This window comes from Phalacrocorax carbo, chromosome 2 (assembly GCF_963921805.1).
Source record: "Phalacrocorax carbo chromosome 2, bPhaCar2.1, whole genome shotgun sequence".
In the NCBI taxonomy this organism is placed as follows: domain Eukaryota; kingdom Metazoa; phylum Chordata; class Aves; order Suliformes; family Phalacrocoracidae; genus Phalacrocorax; species Phalacrocorax carbo.
Genome location: NC_087514.1, coordinates 107,703,891 through 107,726,793, shown reverse-complemented (window position 1 = coordinate 107,726,793; position 22,903 = coordinate 107,703,891). Strand labels below are relative to the sequence as shown.

At 37.1% G+C, this 22,903-nt stretch overlaps 1 protein-coding gene across 1 annotated transcript in view; it reads left to right on the top strand.

The window, feature by feature from the left end:
• The window catches only part of CNTNAP2 (contactin associated protein 2), a 1,195,621-nt gene that overhangs the window by 1,004,274 nt on the left and 168,444 nt on the right, over window positions 1-22,903 (top strand). Inside the window, exon 15 of the mRNA XM_064443813.1 lies at window positions 14,389-14,516. Within this exon, the coding sequence (XP_064299883.1) occupies window positions 14,389-14,516 (128 nt within the window). The remainder of the gene's footprint in view (window positions 1-14,388; window positions 14,517-22,903) is intronic.

Below are 22,903 nucleotides of genomic sequence, written 5' to 3'. Positions count from 1 at the left end.
CTTACTCTAAAGTAAAGAACTGAGGAGATCATTGAGGAAACTGAGCTGGGCAGCAGAAGCGGAAGTTTATTAAATACTTTTGCTGAAGACAGATCAATTCAGAGACTCTTCGAGGGTGGTTAGGTTTTGCACTAAACTCATCTAGAGATAAATATATATATATATACGCTCATCAGATCGCAGAGTAATTCAGTCTGAAAGTGGCCTCCAGCAGCCATCTAGTCTGACCTGCTGCTCAGGGCCAATGGAATCTGGCTGGGTGGTTGAGGACTGCATCCATTTGAGTCCTGTCCATGTTCACGGACATCCCAGAATCCCTCTGGATGACCTGTGGCAGGGTTTGACTGCTGTCATGATGGAAAATTTTTCCTTATATCTCATTGGAATTTTCCATGTTTCAGCTTGAGTTGGTTAGCTCTTTGTACATATATTTATATGTATGCGTGTGTGTGTGTATATATATGTAAACACACATAGCTTTTTGTAGCGTGGAAGTGATGTAAGGACAACAGGGACCCTTTCAAAGACTGGAGCATTTGGTTTAAAACAGCTATTGCTGAATAAATCAGGTATTTCTAACAACCTTTTGTAGATTCAGGTATTTTCCCTGTTGCCACAAAAGAACAATATAGTTATAGAGATGATGAAAAAATCTGAAGTATGTAAAGGCATTGAGAGTTACTGCGTACTCCTAATGCATGCTTCAGATTTTAGTTTCATACTGCTTTTATAGGAAATGGGTAAGGAATAACATTTTAACTCTAATTTATCCAACAAGCTGTCCAAGCTGAATATCGAAGTGTCCAGTTGCAGAGCTTGCAGGGGGTAATCTTCACAATATTGGGATCTTTCAGTTATTTTCTACTAATATCTGTTAAATGAGGTGCTGTTGCTGGCTTATGTGCATTCCCTGAAATTTGTGGACTTGATTTAGTTGAAAAATGATGCAACAGTCTTATGACTGGCTATAAAGTCCTTGAAAAATTACAGGCCTAAGATTTTCCGTATTTTGAGAGAAGGCGAAGAGAGTACTGTGATTCAAAATATGTTTATTTGTTGATAAATTTTTGCCTAGCAGAGGATATAACAAAACAATAGACAATAAATAAAAAAACTACCTCAGTAAGCTTGAAAAAGAATGGCATCTGGAACCACTTTCTCCTCTGTCGGGCAGCTGGCTTTGTTTCTTAGACAAATTAAACAGTTTTCTGGTGAATTATGAGTTGGTTCACTTTCTGTGTGTAAGTGATCTGAACAATTTGCAGATTTTTTTAAAATTCAGGTCTGTTTATTCCCTGGATCTATGTCAGTTTTGCCCTTGCCATCTGCAAAACATGATAAAATATATATTGTAAGGAATCAAAATGTAGGTAAAACATTATTTTGTTCTTCCTTTCATTGTCAGAATCACAGAATCATAGAATGTCCTGAGTTGGAAGGGACCCACAAGGATCATCAAGTCCAACTCCTGTCACCGCACAGGACAACCCCGATTTTATACCATATCTCTGAGGGCATTGCCCAAGTGCTTCTTTAATATTGTCAGGCTTGGTGCCATGACTGCCTCCCCAGGGAGCCTGTTCCAGTGCTCCACCACCCTCTGGGTGAAGAACCTTTGCCTAATATCCAACCTAAACCTCCCCTGGCGTATCTTCCTGCTGTTCCCTTGGATCCTATCATTGGTCACCAGAGAGAAGACAGTAGCAGTTCAGCTTCAGTTGCTAAATAAGACGTGTGTTTTTTGAATGCCTGTGCTACTCTTGTATTTTGCTACCTACAGTATTTATGCTGATTCAGTCTTTTAACTGAGAGATTTTTATACAGAGCGCTTGTTTGTAGGTGGTAAGTGTAATAACGTACGAATGAAATAGTTCAAGTTTGTAGGGGGAAATGGATATACTGTTGATTATATCTCTAGTTATATCTTTGGTTTAGCTGTACAATGAAGAAACCACAAAGATTCCAACATCAGCTGCAAATGTTTTGAAAATTAGACACTGGTTTAAATGAAGAGTTTACTGTCTGTCTTGACCACAAAGAAACAAATACATTGCAACTTGATAAAAACATTTGTTAGGCACTCTGTGAAACACTTGATAGCTGTGACCAGGAATACCATCACAAGTCATAGATGTTCAAAAGGAAATACAAACTACTGGATAATAATGCTCCCTTTACCATTGTTCCAGGTTTTCCACTATGGTCAATCAATACCATAGCATGAGAGTCATGCTCCTGGAGGATGTCTAGCTTACAGACATGTGCAGAAGCTACAGATGTAGCAATGCCACTTTTTCTCAATCACTTGTCCACTTAAACAGCACCTTCACTTTTGTCATAGTAGGAAGAAGGTAGTATTGCCAAATGGAAACAGGCTTGTTTGACCAGGTGGAAACTTTCTATAATGGACCTTACTAAACACTGGGCTGGAATTATTTAGATTAAAAAGCTGCATTTTGAAAAGTTCTCTAATAATTTGGACTATGTGGATTCATTTGGAAGAAAATCAGCTTTATCCAAAGGATAGCATATTCAAAACATTATGAAATTTATTCCATTTCCCATCATTGGCAATAGAAATGCATTGTTAGTATAGAGATGGAGAATGCATTTCTGCACGATTGGGGACTTTATGGAGAGGTAGGCTCCAGGACTGAAGATTTTGAGGGAGATTTTTATTAGCACTTGCTGCATGCTATTATTACTTCTTTAGAAAAGGGATTGCCACTAAAACTGCAAAGAATGAAAACTGACACTTCATCATAATTTTGTGTTACTTGGGGAGCTGCATAATTTTTTTTAACCTACGATGTCATATACATCTTCTCCATCAATCTGGACACTTTATGTAACTTTAGTTGCTAAGGCGTCTTTATACATAAATATCCTCATTCTTTTCTTGCCAAAAAGACCTCAAAGGTCTGGTTTGCCAGTAAGGCCTGTCATCTTCACAAACTACAAATTATTATTTGATAGGCACTTAGTTGGGGATCAGAAGTTGCTTTACACTTACTAGGTATTTGTAAGAATAGTAGAATGAATAATGATTAGAAGCATTGTCTACTGTCATTCAGGATTTCCTGGAAAATGAGGTGGCTAACCAGATCTCAAGGGTTCTCAACACAAAAATAAGATGCAAGTAATGCATAATAGAACTGCCAGAATGCATACTGACTTTTATTTTAATTACAACTCCCTAGAAAAGACCTGATGTCAAGGAAATGCAAGTTTCATGGAGATACTACATTATCTAATCTTCTATTTTGTTAAATCTTCTTCATCTTCAGTCAAGGAAGTGAACGCAAAACAGAAATGGGTGATAGGATTCAATTGCAAGCCTTATCACAAAATAAATTGAATGATAAAAACTGGAGGCTGTCCCAGTAAACAAAATGGGAAAGTATTTTGAAACTGAATTAAACATATGTTTTCTTTCTTTATAGGAGACTATAGTAAAACAAAAAAAACTCTTATTTTAGTGATCTCAGTGGTATTTTTTCCAAAGAGTCAACCACTTGACCACTTTATGCTTACTCCCATTGTTGATCTAGAATTAATATTATCCCATAATTCAAGAAACTGTTATTATTTCTGGTAACATTTTTTCAGTTTTTTTTACAAGTTTCTTTAACGATTACTGAAGGTTCAGCTAAGTGGTTATTCAACTGTTTCAGAGTTCAGAAAATCAGTTGATCTTTTATACCTGTCCTTACTTAACTTTCTCAGCTTACTGAACCTTCTCAGGAACCTTCTAGTGACGTACTTCTGATATTTATAGCACCTACCTCCTCATGATTCTTATACGATTTCAGTTTCTGCTTCTGATGTACTACAGCTTGCAAATCACTTACGACCTTGTATAAATTTTTATAAGCTCAGTGTAAATTATACAGCTGAAGAACATATCTGCAAACCTCCAGGTTCTGTTTCGTTTACTGTCAGTAAGTCCTCTATAATTGTAAAACAGATTGTTCTTGTTTGTAAACAATTATTTTTTTTCTGAAGACCTTAGAAAACTGTTTGGAGACCTTAGAAAACAATTAACTCATACCTTTCTGTTTCTGAACTCTGCTTCCTTAAAGATACGTGAGCATAGTTTCATAGTTTCCTCACTGACTTTATTTCTGTTTATTTTTGCCCTTAAGATCTTCCTTCAAGCAGTGTAATACCTTGCTCAGAAGGAACTGGCATGATTTCCCTGGGTACTGTTGCACATGAAGCCACTTTCTGTTGTTTGATAAAGAATAAACAAGAAGGGAAGTTCATATAAAATAGAACACTGTTAACATAGTGCATAGGAGCATAGCACAATGACACCACAAGCTAGTATAGACCTGTTAATTGGTATATGACCAGCTTAAAACAGAGGGTGAAAATCATACTGCTTTACACAACCACTAGTAAACTTCTGGAACTTGCTGCCAGAGGAGGCTGTGCAAGCAGACATCATTAGTAGGTTCAGAAAAGGATTTAATAGATTCATGGAAAACAGGTCCATTAATGGATACTGTAAGCACTGTTCACCCTGTAACACTTCTAATGCAGTCATGGTCGGTGGTGGGGGAGTGAAAGGTGAATGCATGACAAAAGTGGCCATGCTCACATACTTGCCCTCAGTAGCCTGTCTTATTGCCACTGTCCACAACAGGATGATGGAGCAGGCGAACTGTTGTTCTGATGCTACAGGTCATTTCTTCTATTCTTATGTTCTTCAGAAGGCTTTTGGCAAGGTTTATTTGCTCAGCCACAGTTCTTGCCTGTGGAGCAAGGCTGCTTTTCAGGGCTGAACTACAATCTTTGCACAGTGTTTTGTGCACATAATAGTTGGGGTTAGCAGCAGCTTATTTGTCTCTGCATTGTCTTCCATCTCCCATGTGCTAAAATGTAGTAGTGTCATTTTCTCTAAAATTACATTAAAGTAAAAATGAGCGAGGAAGAAATATTTATGCTAGTAGACATCAATGAACACAAAAAAATAGTGTCCTGTGAATCAAATATTTACCAATACGTTAAGCCTGGAAACCAGGATTTCTAGCCATCAGGAATGAAGTCCTGGAATAGCTTTCATGTAAGACTATTGGGGAAGAACAGACAAATTCTTCCTAATTTGGGGTGTTGTGGTTTAACCCCAGTAGGCCACTAAGCCTCATCACTCAGCCACATTGGGACAGAGGAGAGAACTGGAAAAGTGCAAAAACTTGTGGGTTGAGATAAAAACAGTGTAATAGGTAAAGCAAAAGCTACATGCATGAGCAGAGCAAAATAAGGAATTTATTTGCTACTAACCATCAGCAGGCAGGTGTTCAGCCATCTCCAGGAAAGCAGAAAGAGAGAAACATCACTCTTGTGGCTTTGCCTTCTTCCATACACCCACGGAAGTAAAATTGGAAGCAATCTTCTGGGGCTGTGACTGGAGAGAAAATTGAAGTACAGTGTGATAGTTACCTCTAAGGACTGAAGGGAAGCTGAGTCTTCTGAGGGGAGATGGTTAGCAGATCATCTGTAATACCATAAAAATACAGTGTTTCATGAATGAGAATTGATTATAGATACAGAAAATAGGATGTTGTGGTTGTTACAATTAAAGGTTGAGGTCAGTCAGGAGAGAAAGAGCTCAAATACCTAAATTTTCTTAAAAATCGGTACAGATGTGGATGAGGCCTTTACAGAAAGGAAATAAATTGCTGAATAGTATCTTCTCTTGGAATTTTCCTTTTAATAGTATATGACATTACTTCTTCCCCATCTAGTGTCTCTTTATTGGCTATTTAAATAGTATATTATTTAGTAGAAGGATGCTGGTATGCTGCTTTTCCACATGATGTCTAGGCAAAAAACATAATTTTTCTGTGTCTCCCAAAATGTCACCTGTGATACGGAATTAGGATAAGTGTAATTTTTTACACTTACTTTGTTACAGAGAGCAGAATCCAACACACCTGAATATAACATTTTTCATGTAAGACATCTTTATGCTTACCAACAAACTCTATTTTACAGAAGCCTAAAAGTAAGGCTAAAAGGGCTCAGATATCATCTATGTTAAAAATAAACAAGGCCAAATGAATCAACAGTTTGGCATAAAAAGACAAAGGAGAAGATAAGCATGAAAAATGCTTACCAGGAGATACAAATTTGGAAGATAGAACCAACCTACTTATCGTGTATGAAGGAGATTATGAGGTTGCCTAATCAAGCACTCTGTTCCAGAGTGTGATCAACCTAGATTTTTTCCCAAAGTATTTGGTGTCGTAGCTATACAAGCAACTGAAGAGTTGAGCTAAATCACAGCACCATTATGCTCCTCATGGTGCCTTTGTGTGAAGTGTAAGATGTCTGAAGTGTTGCATGAGGTATATGCATAGATGTGATATAAGGATGAACACCACAGGAGGTGTCAGTGAAAGGCTAGGAGCAATGGTAGATGTTTATACAATTAAGTTTTAGTGACATTTTCTAGGTACAGTAAATGCCATACTTCATTAAATTTTCTGGACCAAATTCAACACTAAGTTATGCACTTTAGTACCATATTGAATTCAACAGGCATAGAGGGGCTGAAATCACCATTAACTATAGCCACCTGTTATTTTGTCATGCCATACTCAATTATTTTTATTTAGCTCTTTCAGTTGTATGAAATAAAACTGTCAAAGTTGTCAAGAACTCCAAGAAATGAAGCCTCTAAGCTGCTGCTCTGAAATTTTTAATATTTCTTCCAATAAAGATCCTTGTGCCTTAAAAATCCTGCCAGAAGCACATTTGGTCTGATAGTTTGACAGAACATGAACCAAAGGCTTGTGGATAGTTAGTAGAATAGATAACTGCAAATAATACATCATTTATCTGCATAGATGTTGCAATAGTACATTCAATAGTATAGATATTAAAAACACACATTTCATTAGACAACTGCCTTTAGTGTGCACACAGTAAAATGTTACCCTTACTATAGCACATTCAGGTGTACAAAAATGCATTCAGATATACAAAAATGTAATTAAAAATGCTTGGGGTTTTAAACTAGAGAACTTTTAAAATAAGTGGTAATACTCAGTACGGTCCTTTATGATTTTCTTCCCTTGGAGCTAAGGTAGCCTGCTATTTCATGGAAAGTTTCAGCATGTGTGAATGGATCATGGAATGAATACAGGTTTCTCTTTGTCAAAGTGGTTAGGAAGAAAGACATTTAACTTTCTGGGGCATATTGAATACTTGAATAGATCATTTAATTTATTGTCCTTCATTTGATTACATGTGTTGAGAACAGAGTTTTCTCAAGTTTCTGTCATAAAACAAAGAATTTAAAACTCTCTAAGGATGACTAAAAGCTTTTTTGGCATTGTGAATTGTGTGTTATTTGTAAAATATTTATTTTTTAACTTATTTTTCAAAAGATCTTTTGAATTTTGAAATATTTTGAGATAAATGAATCCTACTGTTTTGAAAGTGCCAAATGGATTTTTTAACTCACTTTAAAAAAATTTTCTTTGAACAAGCCCTTTCCAATGTCAGTTTTTCTTGGAAGATTCCGGTAGCATCCCATTTCAGCCATAGGTCCACAGGAGAACTTTCTTTTCTTGGCTTCAGCTGAATCCCGAGTAATCTTGTCTTCATAATCACCCAAGGTCAAAGGGACATCCCAATACAAGATTCAGCATTTCTCACAAAGGAAATGCTACACACATTCTCTGTCCTACTTAAATTATTTTGAAACTGAGAAAGACAATCAATTAAATTGTGGACAGATGCAAAGATCTAGAGGTGCAAAGATCAGTTACAGCATGGTAGAGTTCCTAGATTCCATTCCTAAAATATCTTGTTATAGAAGTAAGAAAGGTTAACAGTCAAGCCAGAGGAGTTGCTGGACCCCACAAGAAGAGGAGCCCTGTTTTGGGTTTGTTTGGTTTTTTTTTTTTTTTCTGGGGAAGAACACTGAAGAAATTAAGTTCAAAAGAGGAGCTGCTCTGCTTGCAGGAGAGACCTTCTGTCTCCACTGTTTTGTTGCAAGGGGAATATGAGCAAATACTCACCAAAGGCAGATTTTCCCCCGAAATTGATCCATGTAGTTCAAAAGAAAGCAGAGCCCAGTTTGCTGTCTCCATTATTTACCTTTTGCGGTGGTTATTCAGTTTCTCACAAACTCCTCTTTGAGAGAAAAGTCAAGAACTCCTTTCGGGCAAGAGCTCTGTAAAACCAGTCTAAACTATATCAGTCTTCTTCCTGATGAATTTTTTAAATGAGACACATTTCTCACCAATTTCTCAAAGTATCTCACTTCACATCTCTAGCACATGGAATCAGTATGTGCCACGATAGCACTGGCATATCCCCTGGTCTTCAAGTTTCCTTCTGAGTTGCCAGAGGGTTCTGTGTCTTGTCTCTTGCCAAACAGAGAAAAGGGAAGAAATGGAGGAGGCCTCCTGTCAACTTCTTAACTCAGAAACTCTCACCAAACTGCTTGCATAAATTCTGTGGTGATACAGTTTCAGCATCAAGCATCCTATATTGTTCAGCTCAATCCCACATACCTGGTCATACTGGAAAGTGTTGTTTAGACACTCTATCTTTGGAAGACTCATGTTTTAAGTTTTTTGTAAAAAAATGAGGATGTTATTAACTTTTTTAAAAAATAGGCATTTTATTAGCATTTTTTGAATTACATACTGTATACCTTATCAATTATTAATTTTCTAATCACTATTAAAGCATATAATCCTCATAAGGTTGTTTATAATGATTCAAATTAACCTGCATTTAATTAAGAGGGTTGGTGTTATAGGATTATAAGATTTGAGAGGTGTCCAAAGGAGCAAATTTATTTCCTAATGTAATTTCAAAGTTTATTCATCTTAAAGGTCAGGGGAGGGATAGACTGTGTAAAGTGAAAAAAGAGATTGAAGTCTCAATCCCAGGAAAAAAAAGTGTCAATTAAACATGTCTTTGAATGGCTAATTTAAACTGGTTTGTTCTTCAGAGAAGGTTTGGAGGTCCTGAAAGTAACTTAAGTGACTTGTGCTGTATACAAATTCTACTGTTTCTTTTGTACAGTTCATTGTCACTGAGGGTATCTTCAATTTGTTCATCATTCTTCTGGTGGGACTATTTGTGAATATGATTCTTGTGTATTAAGTTAATTTAATCTATTCAATCTTTTATAATTCCTAAACAAAGATTACTTATGCCTGCTGCACCAACAGACTCATGTCTTTGGTATCATTTATCTCCACTAATAGATGTCAAAGGATGGACTTGTTTATGTTAGTGATTAGCATGCTGGGATTAGATTGTCTTTCATCATATTGTTTATATTTTCAGGAGGTGAGTGCTTTCAAAAATAAAAATAAAAATCCAGGCTGCTTCCCTGTTTTACTTCTGCATTGTCCACTGAAACAAAGCCCTTGCAAGCCCTTGTTTGCATGTAGCTAACAGTTGCACCTGCACATAGGCTTTGCTTACCCAACTAAAACACCTGATAGATCATAATTATATGCATGTTGCTAAAGGTTGGTGGCACTTTCTCTTTTATTTACCAGTATGCTAAAGAAGCTTGACTGCCTTAAGATCAGTCTTAATTGTAGGAGTTCAAACTTCTCCTTTTGCTGTTAGGAATATGAGAACAATATATTTTCTAGGACCTCAGCCTGTCCAATGCCTTTGTGGAAAAAAACTTGAATTGAGTATGACTCACCGTCAGTTTATACTCTGTATAGTAAGGAGAAGTTCTCCAGAGAACCCATTGGCAGCCAGATCAAGGGAGAGTCATTAGCTCCAACTTAACATATAAGGGTATCTGAGGTGACTAGATATTTGGGAAAGGGACAAGAGATCTATAAGAATCCCTGAAGATTCTTGTGGAAATTCATGTGGAAATAGAAGTTTTCAGCCTTAAGTATATTGTTGGCAGTTTACAATTCATAAGAAGGGCAGAGCCCTGGGAACACAGTGAATCTAAAGGTACGGCTTTTGCGCCACATACACAAAAAAGTTAACCAAATTTTATCAAAACACTTTCAAAAGTTAGCTAGTTCTGCTTTAATCCTGGCTTTTGTTTGCCCTGTTTTTAATCCTGTTAATTAGCGCTTGCGTATTTCCAAGTAACTCACTTCCAGATTACTAAGGCTGCTGCCAAAATTGCATTGTTCATTAAATTCTCAGTAATATTAGCTTTTCTTAGCAGTTCTAATATAAATAAAATTCTTGCCAGATATTTTTGGAAGAGAGAAAATACTAATACTTGGCATGTCTATACCCTTTACAATTTTTTTTAACAGACATTCATTTGCAGATATTAGCTGGACTAAACTGCTTTATACCTCTTAGATAGATTATGCAAATTCAGGGATTGCAATAGAGGTGCTTGTGTAGTAAAAAAAAATGGGTCTTTTGAGAGGTGATCAATTGTGTTTAACACTTGTCGTGGTTTAACCCCAGTTGGCAACTAAGCACCCCGCAGACGCTCACTCATTCCCTCCAGGTGGGGTGGGGGAGAGAATCAGAAGGGTAAAAGTGAGAAAACTCATGGGTCGAGATAAAGACAGTTTAATAGGTAAAGCAAAAGCTGCACACACAAGCAAAGCAAAACAAGGAATTAATTCACTGCATCCCACTGGCAGGCAGGTGTTCAGCCATCTCCAGGAAAGCAGGGCTCCCTCACACCTAACGGTTACTTTGGAAGGCAAACACCATCACTCCAAACCTTCCCCGTTCCTTCCCCTTCCCCCAGTTTATATGCTGAGCATGACTTCATATGGCATGGGATATCCCTTTGGTCAGTTGGGCTCAGCTGTCATGGCTGTGTCCCAACTCCCAGCTTCTTGTGCACCCCAGCCTGCTCGCTGGTAGGGTGGTACAAGAAGCAGAAAAGGCCTTGACGCTGTGTAAGTTCTGCTCAGCAGTAACTAAAACATCCCTGAATATCAACAGTGTTTCTAGCAGGTTTCCAAAACACAGCCCCATACTAGCTTCTGTATAGAAAATTAACTTTACCCCAGCCAAAACAAGCACACGCTACAGTTTCAATCCAGTAGGTGTTTTATTTGTATTCTCAAAACAATTTCAGTTCCTCAGCTCAAGTAAGCATATCTTTTAAAATTAATTCCATTCCTACTTGTAGTATATTCTTTATGTGTTTTCCTGTGTAGGACTAGACTGATTATTAAGTGATGTCTAACAAAATTGGAGAAAATAAATTTCTTCAGTAACAGAAGTCTGGTTGTACAAAATCATTATATAAACAAATTAATAGCGATACAAAATCGTATCATTACTTTGAATATGTCATTTGCTGATATATGTGTAATGCACTACTTTTTTACATACCATAGAATGCTTATAAAGAGTAAGTAGATGATCGTAATCAAAACAATGATAAATCTTACACTACTATCTGCTGGTTTCATTCAAAGGCACCCTGAAGCACTTTGCACACTGTCATATATAGGAAAAGAAATTAGAAATAGAAAATTACACTGAGATTTCATCAATATCTCTTGGTAATAATTACAGGATTTGATCAGATTCTTACATCTCCCATTTGGCTATTAATAGGAATATGACACACTCTACATTTAATCTTTATTCTCCTAAGGGGATTTTCTTTGGTGAGGAAAAACTTCAGAGACTTTCTCCACCCTCTTAATGTGCAAAGTCTTTAAATACCAGCAGAAGCATTATCACTTGCAGGAATTGAGTGTTCCAGATGTGATTATTTCTAAGTGTGTAGTACAAAGTCAAGCATTTTAATCAGTCTTTGGTTTATAATTTTTTTGACTTTGTCAGCGCTGATTAGTATGTCCAGAGTAACTACAAGTACCTTAGAAAAGCATAACAGAGCCACTCAGTCTCTTGAACGTATTTGTCTTTTTGGTGCAGGCTTGGGCCAAAAGCTATCGTTATCCCCTTTTTGCTAAGAGCAAACAAGCTATGCAGGTTTTGCTGGAGAAAAGACAATGCATTTCTCTCAACTCTTACCAGCCCTCAATAGCTCCTGTGCAGGAGAGAATGCATTTCCTACAATGAGACAAGTATGCTATTAACAGAAAATTATGCTATTCCTGAAAAGAACTCTAACATTTAGATTTATTGTCATAGCAACAGCTTTAAAATGACCGTATCACTAACTGCATAAATAAAATATTAAAATTAATAGAAACATGGTCAGTAAAGAGGGAGAAAATCATTAGTGCTCCTTTTTATTTGCTTCAAAGTAGGTGAAAGCTATTGGTGACAGGAAAAGGGCTGCTGCCCTTTGACATCCTTATTTGGAGCTGAAATATTAGTTCTTTTTGTGAGAGGGGAAGGAAAGAAGAGAAATGCCAATAGTTTTCTTTTTACTGCTCTTTGAAGAATTCTTTATTTTAAATAGACACGTCCATCTTTAAAGCATTCTTTGAAAGAGTAGCAATCAGCAGAGAAAGCCAGTCTCAGAGGAAAATCTCAGAAAGAGTGAAGTGATGACCTACATTTATGCTCTATTAGAAGGGAGTGGGTCCCACGGATACAGGTCTTTAGCAGAGATAGAAGATTAGGTCTATATACCTGGCTTTGTTATTCACTCTTTTCTTTCTTAAAGGGAAAGTCCTTTAATCTCCCTTTTCTTATTTTGCCTGTCTCCAACTTGATGAATACGATATCTTTTTAAAGGGCATTGCTATATGTGGATGAAAAGTGGTATGCTACAATTTAACACAATCTGCAGAAGCAGCCTCTTACTCCTCTCCATTTTCCTTCCTTTCCAGCAGTACCCTGTAGCAGCCTCACTGACATAGCACCTAGTATAGCTGTGTCCAACCAGAAAGGGTTAATGATCTCAGCAATACAAAGGACCTATGGAGAAAGGCAAATGCTCTGAAGGGAAAGAACATAGGGATTAAGGGAAACAGTCGTCTACTACTTGAAAAACTCTAGTAATTAAATGTCTAATTACTTTCTTCATCACAGAGAACAGACAGGAGTTCCAACTAACTGTTGTTGGAGAATGTGATGGTTATTTTGTTAATTGCTTTAGTTGTGCTTCTTTTACAAAGAATGTTCTGCCTTCCATCTCTTCAGAATGACCTAGTGAGAATGATGACTGAAGACACTACTGGAAAATACTACCATGCAGTGGAAAACTCCGAGCATTACCACAGATCATGCAGATACCAGCTGTGCTTCCAAGTTGTTAGCAGTCTAATGAGTTAGATCATGGAGTTATCCAAGTTAGAGATGAAAAAGACTTCCAGTTTCCTGACATTACCAGTTCTCAGTTATATTCATTGAGTAACTTTTCCATTTCCTGAATTCATCTTTCATCCTGTGGTATTTTTGAACAAAGGAATTAATTTTTAGATCAAAAAGTTTCTTACTTTAGATACTCAATTAAATGGCAAGGTACATCTAAAAAGGAAGAGAAAAAAAAAAGGAGAGAAAAGTCAAAAACTATAGTCCTAACACTATATATAGTCCATTTTTTCCTGTGTGGATATTTTTGGCCTTCCATGTGTTCATGTAAAAAAAAAGCAAAACCCAAAAAAATCCACCTGAGTGATAAGGTACCTAATTGAATTTAGTTTATTTTATTTTCTGTTTGGAACAAACAGCACTCAACATGCCATCTGGATTCAGCTCTTGAAATGATAAAGGAAAAATGTTATAATGGTGCATAGTGATTTGGTCTAGGCATGATAAAGGCACCAGATTACTCACTGCAGTAGAAATAAGAAGCTTTTAGAGATTACTATAAATTGAATTTTGGTCATCTTTCTAACTAAAATGGGGTTTGAGCTGCATATTCATGGTTAGGTTCACAAGTTTAGATTTTTTGGACTTAGGCATTTAGTGTTAGAAATGACAGGACTAAGATGGCAAGCCTTTTCAGATTAGTCTTTAATTTATCTTTTTAAATATAATACTAAAAATGTTAAATATAAAAGAAGCACTGTTTCCTTGGTATGCAGGGGTTGTATCATTAGGATAATAACTGGCAGTAACTAGAGCAAAAAAGATACACTTCTGGGAAGCATTAGCATGTTTTTCCCTCTCAGAAGACATCAGCAAGGAGATCAACAGCAAAGTGTTACCCACTAGTGTGGAGCTGGTCAGTCTGGAAAGCAGGAAGACCCACATAAGCCCAGATAAGTCCAGGACTAGCCACATAGCAAGCTGCTCCTCTGTGTTCCTGGGTGGCAGTATCTGCTATCCATCCACTGCTATCCAGTAAACAGGCAGTGTTATTGCTCAAACTGACATTGTTTGAGACAGGTTTTTAGATGGTAATACTGTACTGGTATAATTGTTACACATCTATTCGTTTGGTGCTGAGTTTATTGAACAACAATAATGATCAAGGAAATTATTTTTATATATTTCACAATCGCTTTATTTTTCTCTCTCTCTGTAATTCAGGAGAAAAGATACTGGGATGTTGTCATACAAGGAGCACCTACCAGTGAGTCAGGTGGTGGTTGGAGATGTTGACCGGCCTGGGTCTGAAGCCAAGATATCTGTGGGTCCTGTGCGTTGTCAAGGAGATCGTAAGTTGTCTGTTCTTCCACTTACTCCTGCATAGAAAGCAAATTAAATTGGAAATTGGTAACCTTGTAGACACCCTATGTAGGTTTAGAGAAGTGGCTGTTTACTCAGGGACTTTCTTCTGTGAAAGCATGATGTGATTTGAGAAATTTTGTCTATGAAACTGCACATATAATGGCTCATCTTTGCATTTAAAATATTGATATATGTCTTTATTTTATGGTAAATGTGGCAACTTTGATTATTCAACTAAGTTTATGTAGATATAAGCGGTAATACAGATTACATAAGAACATCTCTCAACATCTGTACTTCTGTTGAATGCTCTTGTCAGTGTCATTACCATTGCTATGCATATCACTGTAAACTATGCTTATGGGATATAAATAGTACCATGATGGCAAAACTTATTGCTGTAAATTCTCTTTACGGGTGTATAAAGTTTAACAAGATTGTTATCAATTGTTAACCATATTAGGGCTAGATGTTTCCATGTAAAACATTGGGAGTTTTTAATAGTCTCTGATTTCCAGACTGAGTGCACATCTCTATGCTGGAGGTGCACATCCTCCAGTTTGTTCAGCAGGTGATAGAGTAAATCAGGATAATGGATAAATTTCCACTTCACACACACAAAAAAGTTGGGATGAAGTTAGGAGGATTGTATTCTTCCTTCAATATATTTTGTATTTCAGAAGGTGAAATTCACCACCGAAGGCAGAGCAACAGCTTAAGGCCCTTTTAAATCACACTTCAAAAACTTAAACTCTATGCAGTTGGCACGTTATACTTGTCCTCTGTACTTGAAGGCCATCCTCTTACAAGAGGTGCAGTAAGGAAAGGTTGCCTGATTAATTTACAATAGCTAATGTTTGCATGGTCTGTAAGGAATACAAAATCCGTCCTGAGATGCTGGTAAAGAGTACTGTAAGTCAGCCTATGAGATTGCAGTGATATAGAAATATTGAATGGGTAGGTGTAGTACATGCAAGTTGAACAACCAGCATCTAACATGGCACAGCAGGGACAAGTATGGTTTGTCCTTCTTCCTCTTCCCCTTTACAGCCACATGCTTTCCATCTGCATGTTTCTAAGTACTTTACAAGGAAGGTCAGTATCATTATCCCTGCCTTAAGCTAAAGTAATTAATCCCAACTAAGGAACTCAGTCGGAGTCATCCAGCAGGACTCAAAGTTACCCAGCAGGACAAGTACAAAAGAGAGTTTTCTGGGTCCCAGTCTGGTGCCTCAAAACCCTAGGCCATTGCTCAGTGATATAACTGAATGTGCTTAGCCTCTTTTTCTGTTTGTGGTCTTTCTGGGTTGAGCAAACGATCCTTCCAGCTTTTGTTAATGAATCTGATGCCTAACGAGCAAAAACAAATATGGGATGTTTGCAAACTTTCACATCACCTGTTTGGTGCTTGTTATTTATAGTGTTTGACTAATCACAGGTCAGTTTGTGTTTGTTTCTCCACTATGTTTGACAAATATTTTTGTGATAATCTTACAAGTCATGACTAGGAAATAATGAATACCATTTTTCTTGCACCTGTATTCCTCATATCCTGAATCTGAGTGCTGCTAGAAATACCAGTCTCTAAAGTGTGGGCCATTTCTAAATATTAATGTAAATGAAACCTCATTTGAGCAGACGGTAGCCTTTATTAGTGTGTGACTGAGTGACACAGCCATTTCGGAAACTGAGTGGGTGTATTCCTAACATCCTGATTAATTTAATTTTCTGTTAGAACTTTACAGAAAGAATTTGTAGTTTTAAAAAACCCCTTTGCCTATGAACAAATTTGAATTTACCTCCATTACCATATATTATTGTCAAAAGAGTGGTATAAGTTCTCTCACAGGAGATAATATAAACTCCAATCCTTTGCAGTTAGTAAAAGCTCCCATTTTATATTCTGAGTACACTTACTATGCATTCCCCTTCATATTCTTTCTTGACTACATAAAACAGCTGCTGTACCACAGATCAGTACTGTCTCACCACGGATCAGAGCTTGTGAAAAACAAGGTTTCTGCAAAATATTAAAATGTGCTTTCATTCCAAAGGGAAAAAAGATCCAAAATGCTGAATTTGTGGAAAGGGATTTTAAAAAACAATTAATCCAATTTTTTTGTGTATTACATGCATCAAAACCAACATTATTAATACTAGAGGTGTTGACTCTCTTGTCGCAGCACAAGAAGTTCAGATGCATGTGTTTTGTATATAGTTGTCATTGTATAATTTTTGAAGGTGGTAAATGAAGTTCAGTTAGAGGTGTGAAGACTGGCAAAGAAATACAGATTTTTGGTCTGGTTGGAAGGAAGATAGAAAAGGCAAGAATGCGTAACCAGTCAAACAAATATTTACCTATTTAGAAGGATTTCTCATTGTGGTTGTAGAGCCTGTGAGTACTGTGACAACTGATCCCATATTGCCCTGAGTGTTGTCCATGGCATGTGATGTATCAACCCATAGTCCAGTGATATTTTGCAGCACATGAAGGGCCATATTCTCACATCAGAACTATAGAATAGTTTGCCATGCACTTCATAGCTACTTCTGTGCAACATCTAGAGACACTGCCATGTCACCTAGGCCCAGCAGCAGCTGTACCTAAGAGCTCTAAGAATACAGCAGAGCTGCTGGCCTTTGCAGTCCATATGAACAGACAGCTGAAAGCTTGCTATTTGAGGCCAAGGAGGATTAAAGAAAGCAAAGATAGGTGTTGTCTCATGCAGTTCCCTTCCTCCCATACCCATCAAATTCTTAAATCAATTAATCAACTGGGGTCACAACAATTAGCTATTCCTACACTATTGACTGACCAAAGTAAATTTGAAAGTCATTCATATCAGTGCCATTTGTTTGACACAGACATTAGGAATGTAGTACACTATTGCAGAATTGTAATTGCTCTCCTATTGCAAAAATCACTAGATTCTTCTTTAAGAAATATAGATTTTATTTTGGTCCCACAGATGACAATTTCATTTTTCTGTTCCTCTGATTTATGACCTGATTAAGGCTGCTCTGGGCAAGCTTGAACGGCGGCTATTGGTGGAAATAAAATCAGAAAATTTGGCCGTGCATGATTATCCATCTTTGTCTTCCAGAGTATTTTTCATATTTAACTGCACCTCACAAAACACTATTTGCATCCTGAAAAGTAGTCAGCAAAAAGGACCTTTATTACCCCTCTAAAGATCTGCTTAAGCTGCCGTGTTCTACCAGAATGATGAACACTCTTCTGGTCATTGTGGCAAAAATCCTATAAATTTTGCCTGGGGCCTATCTTGGCCTTGAATAAAATATCCAGGATGTCTCTTTTCCATTTGCTGTTTTAGTGTTGAGGAATGCTTTCCAAATATTTCATTATTTTTCTAAGTGCTGACCAACTAGGAGAGCAGACTTATCCAATTTTATGGAGAACAGGTACATAACCAGGATACGGATTCAGCAGGGGTTTTGGCATTATATTGCATCCAAAGATCAAGCAAGGATTTTGAGAAAATGTCAAGTCTACACAGACTTAAAGCAAAGCTGTCCTTGGCCACTGCTGTATGAGCGTTGTACTTACAGAATGGAAATGGCAGTTTATCAGCAGTTTCTCAAGATCCTCTAAGCCAAACCGGAATTAAAAAAGAAAACAGGGAAAACACATGTCTGTGTAACTGTGACATTCACTAGTCCTGAGACTCCTAGTAATACTGGATAAGGAAACTACACTTGTTTTTTTCAGGTGAATGTGTTCTGTGCAGGATCTAGAAAAAAGGGCCAACATAGAACGACTAATTAATCAGCTTCATTCTTCAAGTATCTTTGAGACACTGATTAAAATACCTGTACAGACCTATTACAGTTGTACTAACACTAATGCAATAGCTACCTGGCTGCATTTGGCCTTGTCCAAACCAGGAATAGAAAGACCGTGTCCATCTCTTTATGTTAATACAGTGTAATGCAAAAGGATACCTCAAAGCCTTCTGTTGGGGGGTGGTGGTGGTGGATCTGTATAAGCTCAGCCTGAAGTGGTAGCTCAAGGCTGCAAAAATGGATCTGGTGATTTCTTCTGAAACCAAACTGAAAAGCATAGCTTACTATGTTGGAGCTATTGCTACAGAGATTTCATCAATAATCTTATTAAATCAAAATTAATTGTGTGACTTTTGGCACCTTTTCAAGGCTTTCTTGTCATTCCCCTTAGGAAAATACTGGTGTTCTCAAAGCTCCTATATTTGTAACCTGCTAAGAGTATCGTTTTCCCAAGGACTTCCAAGGATTTTGATTTGAGTCTGTTCTTTATAAGCCCAGAGGGGAAAAGACTCTGCTCTAGATTTGCCTTTCTCCTTGAGTCTTATTTTCCTTTTGTCCCATTTCCGCTACAGCAAAGACAGAATTTAAGGGGAAGATGTTTCTTATACAGCTCAGATTTATGTTTTTTCCATCTCCTCCGGTGTACAGTTTTTACCCTCCCAGTAAGACTTCAATTTCCGAGCTGTGAATAATTTTTTTGTGTTTTACTTCTATAATCTTTAATCTTCAAAATGTGGAGGAGGAAGCAGCTGCATTGACTGTGGTTCTCTCTAAGCTAAGTTTTCATGAAGACCAGTATCAACACTGTTCATGTAGGATCTGCAATGACACACAAAAATCTGTTTGACAGATGACAGAAATTCAGGAACAAATCAAAACTCGGTTCTTATATCAGTGCATTGATTTTGTTTGTGTGTATGTGTGTGTGACAGAGTGTGTGTGTTCTCAGGGGAAATGTACTTTGAGTTCTTTTATTCAGTGATTTTGGCCATGGCTCGTCATTACTCCTTTCATGACTTGATGCTTTTTTTCATTTACTTCTCAATAGTACCGTTTGGCTTTGTCTTGCACTTTCTTTCACAGTGTGCCAATAGAGTTGGCTTGTTTAATCAGACAGTGGTGTGGAAATGGGCATTTTTTGTGACTCTGGGTTTGAATTAAAAACACTCTGTAGATACATAAAACAGACAGCCACTGCCAGGGTCAGTGCTTACAGGCTGGTATGGTAAGGTGTGGTTTTGTATTCCTTAAGTACTTCTTAGGCACACGTGTACAGGTTGGTGAGTCAGAACCGTTGTTACGAAAAATAAATTTACAGTTTCATAGGCACCTTTAGTCCATTTTCATTACATTCCAAAAAGAGGATGCTTCCAACATCTTGAACTTGTTTTTCAATGGTGCCACCTGAGTTTCAGAAAAAAATATCACTGCCTTACAATGCAGTTTTCAGTTACACATTAAACTTAGGAAAAAGCAACGTTTTGACTTGGTCAGACCAGCAGTGATGTTACTGTTACATACATAGGTAAGGTAAGCTCGAGAGTATCCTAGCAAAATACGAGTCTGAATTGATAAAAGATCCCACTGGAATTTTAGTAGAAGCGATTTACTTTTACTGTATCTTAGACAACACTCCAGTAATATAGTGTCTTGTCTTACAGGTTACTGGAAGTGAAAGCAGTGTATCAAATGAAAATTAACGTCAGTGATACTCCACAAAAAAAACCCCAAAACAACTCAGGCCTGAGTGCTTGTAGCTGGCCTCTTAAATGTATAATTAGATGTGAAAAATGCAAAAATTTGTTTTTTGAAACTTCTGAAGCAGTGATCCCACTGGAAGCTTGCGTGATGGGATTACATATCTGAAGTTTAGACAATTCCCATTTGAGGTGTTAGTTACTTCTCTGCTACTCAGGTTAGAAAACTAATGAAAAAATTTCTTATGACTTTCCAATCAATTGTGATTAGTTCAGTAAGGTAAATACAGGACAAAACTTGATCCATCTAAGAGTTTAAATGTTTTCCCCATTAACTGTAGCTGCCTCTAGTAAACATAAAAATTTGTCTGCTGAATTTCCACAGCTATTACCCCAGCATGTCTTTATCTGTTGCACTGGATTGTACATTGTGCAATCCAAGTGGAATACAGATTCATCCAAAGAACATCAGGACATTGTGCTCACTGTTTATCATAGTATTTCCGATGCTACCAGCAAAACAGGAAAAAGGAGAGTTTCCTTTCAATAAAAGCAGCCTGACAACCAAGTACTATTTCAATAATTTGACTTTTTTTCAGTGGATTTTGTTGAAGGTGACAAAATAATGATGTTCACTTACAATTTGATGGAGGTTCATCTAGTTCAGTTAATCAAATTGCTGTGATCATTTTTCATGTGCAGTTGCTTTTGTGGGAGACCCAAGAGAAAAGAATTACCTACTAGGTCATCCTTCTAAAACTTGCTGAGTAAAAAAAATGCAGTCGTCTCAGTTGTTTAATATCTGATTTAAATCATGTAATTTCCCATAGCTAAGTCTATCTTTTCACCTTTAACCCTGTTTCATACTGCATAATTCACTTTTATTGTCAAGTTTAACTAGAATTTATTTTAGTATTTATGCTGAAGTGTTTTCAACAGCCAGCAGTGCTGGAGCGCCCTCCTGCAGTGCTTTTGTGTTTCTGAGATAACTCTTTCTTTTCCCACCTCCCTGGAAATCTCAGACCATGGCCAGTTGTCTCATACAAGTATAAGCCGTTCCTGGCCATGTGAATAAAACTTTGTTCTGAATTTTCAGGAGCTGAAAAACCTCCATTGTTCATATGAATTTAGGGCATTTCTCTCTGCTGAAATATGCAAAGAGATTTAAAGGTGAACATAGAATAGAGTATTTCCTCTCATGGCTCCTCTTACACAGGTTCTCGTATCCTTTCTAAGCAACAAAGTAATCCAAGTGCTGGCTTTTTGGCTGGTAGTTTTGTCATCCATTTTCATTTGCAACCAATTCTCAGGAGCACTATAATTACACTCAGATGGGATTCTCTGATGTTGTAAATCATAAACCTTTGAGTTATGTAAGTTTTCAACATGATAAGCTCTACCTTAGATGTTCTGTGGTAAACAGTACCAAAATTAAGACCTAATGTCTCCAGAATTGCAAATCAGCTTGGAATTGTCTTGAGGTTTGGAGGGTGGGGGGTGGTAGGTGGTGTGAACAGCATTTGAACATGTATGGCTGAAATGATTTAAATTCCAAAAAGTATTTTCTTTCTTCGTGATAATACTTAATCTGAGATAATCATTCTAGATACTTTGCTCCTACTGCTTTGTGTTTGTACAACAGGAGACATTTTGGCCTAGAAAATTGGGAGGAAAGAGTCTCTAGAGGATTGTAAGGTGTACTGAGAGCTCTTTCTCCATACCACCCTGAATGTAAGGTTCCTTTTATGTAATCTCAAAAACCTAGCAAGGAACTGACAAGATTTATGATTTCTGTGTTCATACACTCATCATAAGTTGTCAACATTTCTCCTGTAAAACTCCTTTTTCTGAGGTTTGTAACATGGCCATAAAATTCTCTTTCACTTCAGACTTTGCATAAAAGTGTATTCATGCAATAAATACTTGTAAAGTGACCCAGTTTTAAGATAAATCATATTGACTCACAGGTAATATATGAATATTCTCTACTGTTCCCCAATCACTGTCAAGTTTTGTTCTGTTTGCTTTCTGAAAGCAAACCCTACCCATGAGCGCTACTCATCTCACAGAGCAAGAAGAAATGGAGATCACGTAAAATTTAACCATCATCCTAGAAGGACGTTTGTTTTTATGTCTGACTGAAGCAGCAGGATGCTGCAAATTGTGTAAGAGAATAAGAGAAAAGCAGAGTTAAAAGTATAATTTGGGCATATTGGGGAAAACAGTGCCCTGTACAGTTTGTGCCGTACGCAGGTCAGTAATCCAAGCTAAAAAAGAAAAAGAAACCCTTTAAATGGGACTGATCTTGTTTGAATACTTAGAAGAGAGATCCTTTTAACAGCAAGCATTGACTCTTGGTGTAGTTTGACCCCTTGTTTTTAACCCTTTTCAAGCTTTGCCAAGATCTGGTAGAGTTTGAGTGTTTGGTTCAAAAGAGGGAGACCTATACTGCTTTTGCCTGTACCTGGTGGTGTATGAAAGTATTACAGAACACACTGTTATTTAGTGTGTCTTTTCATGATGAATACAATTTACATTGCTGGAGACTCTCCCTTAAAGACAAGAAATCAGCACCTTCTGAGGATCTCTTTTGAAGGGAAATACATTTAATCCTTGTCATCTTTACTGTGTTCTTTCCTGCAAGTTACTTTTTCTGTGCGCTCTTCACTGTCTTTTAAAATGAAAGTCACATCTGGTTTACACATATATTGAATTTAGGTATGAGAAATAACATAGCTCCACAATTTACATTTCCACACTTCCCAGATTCATTATGAAATGTAAACCAGACAGTGACAGAGACATTTTACCTGGTTTAAGGTATGAATGGACCTCCATTAATTCTCACATGCATGCAATTCTACCTAAATATG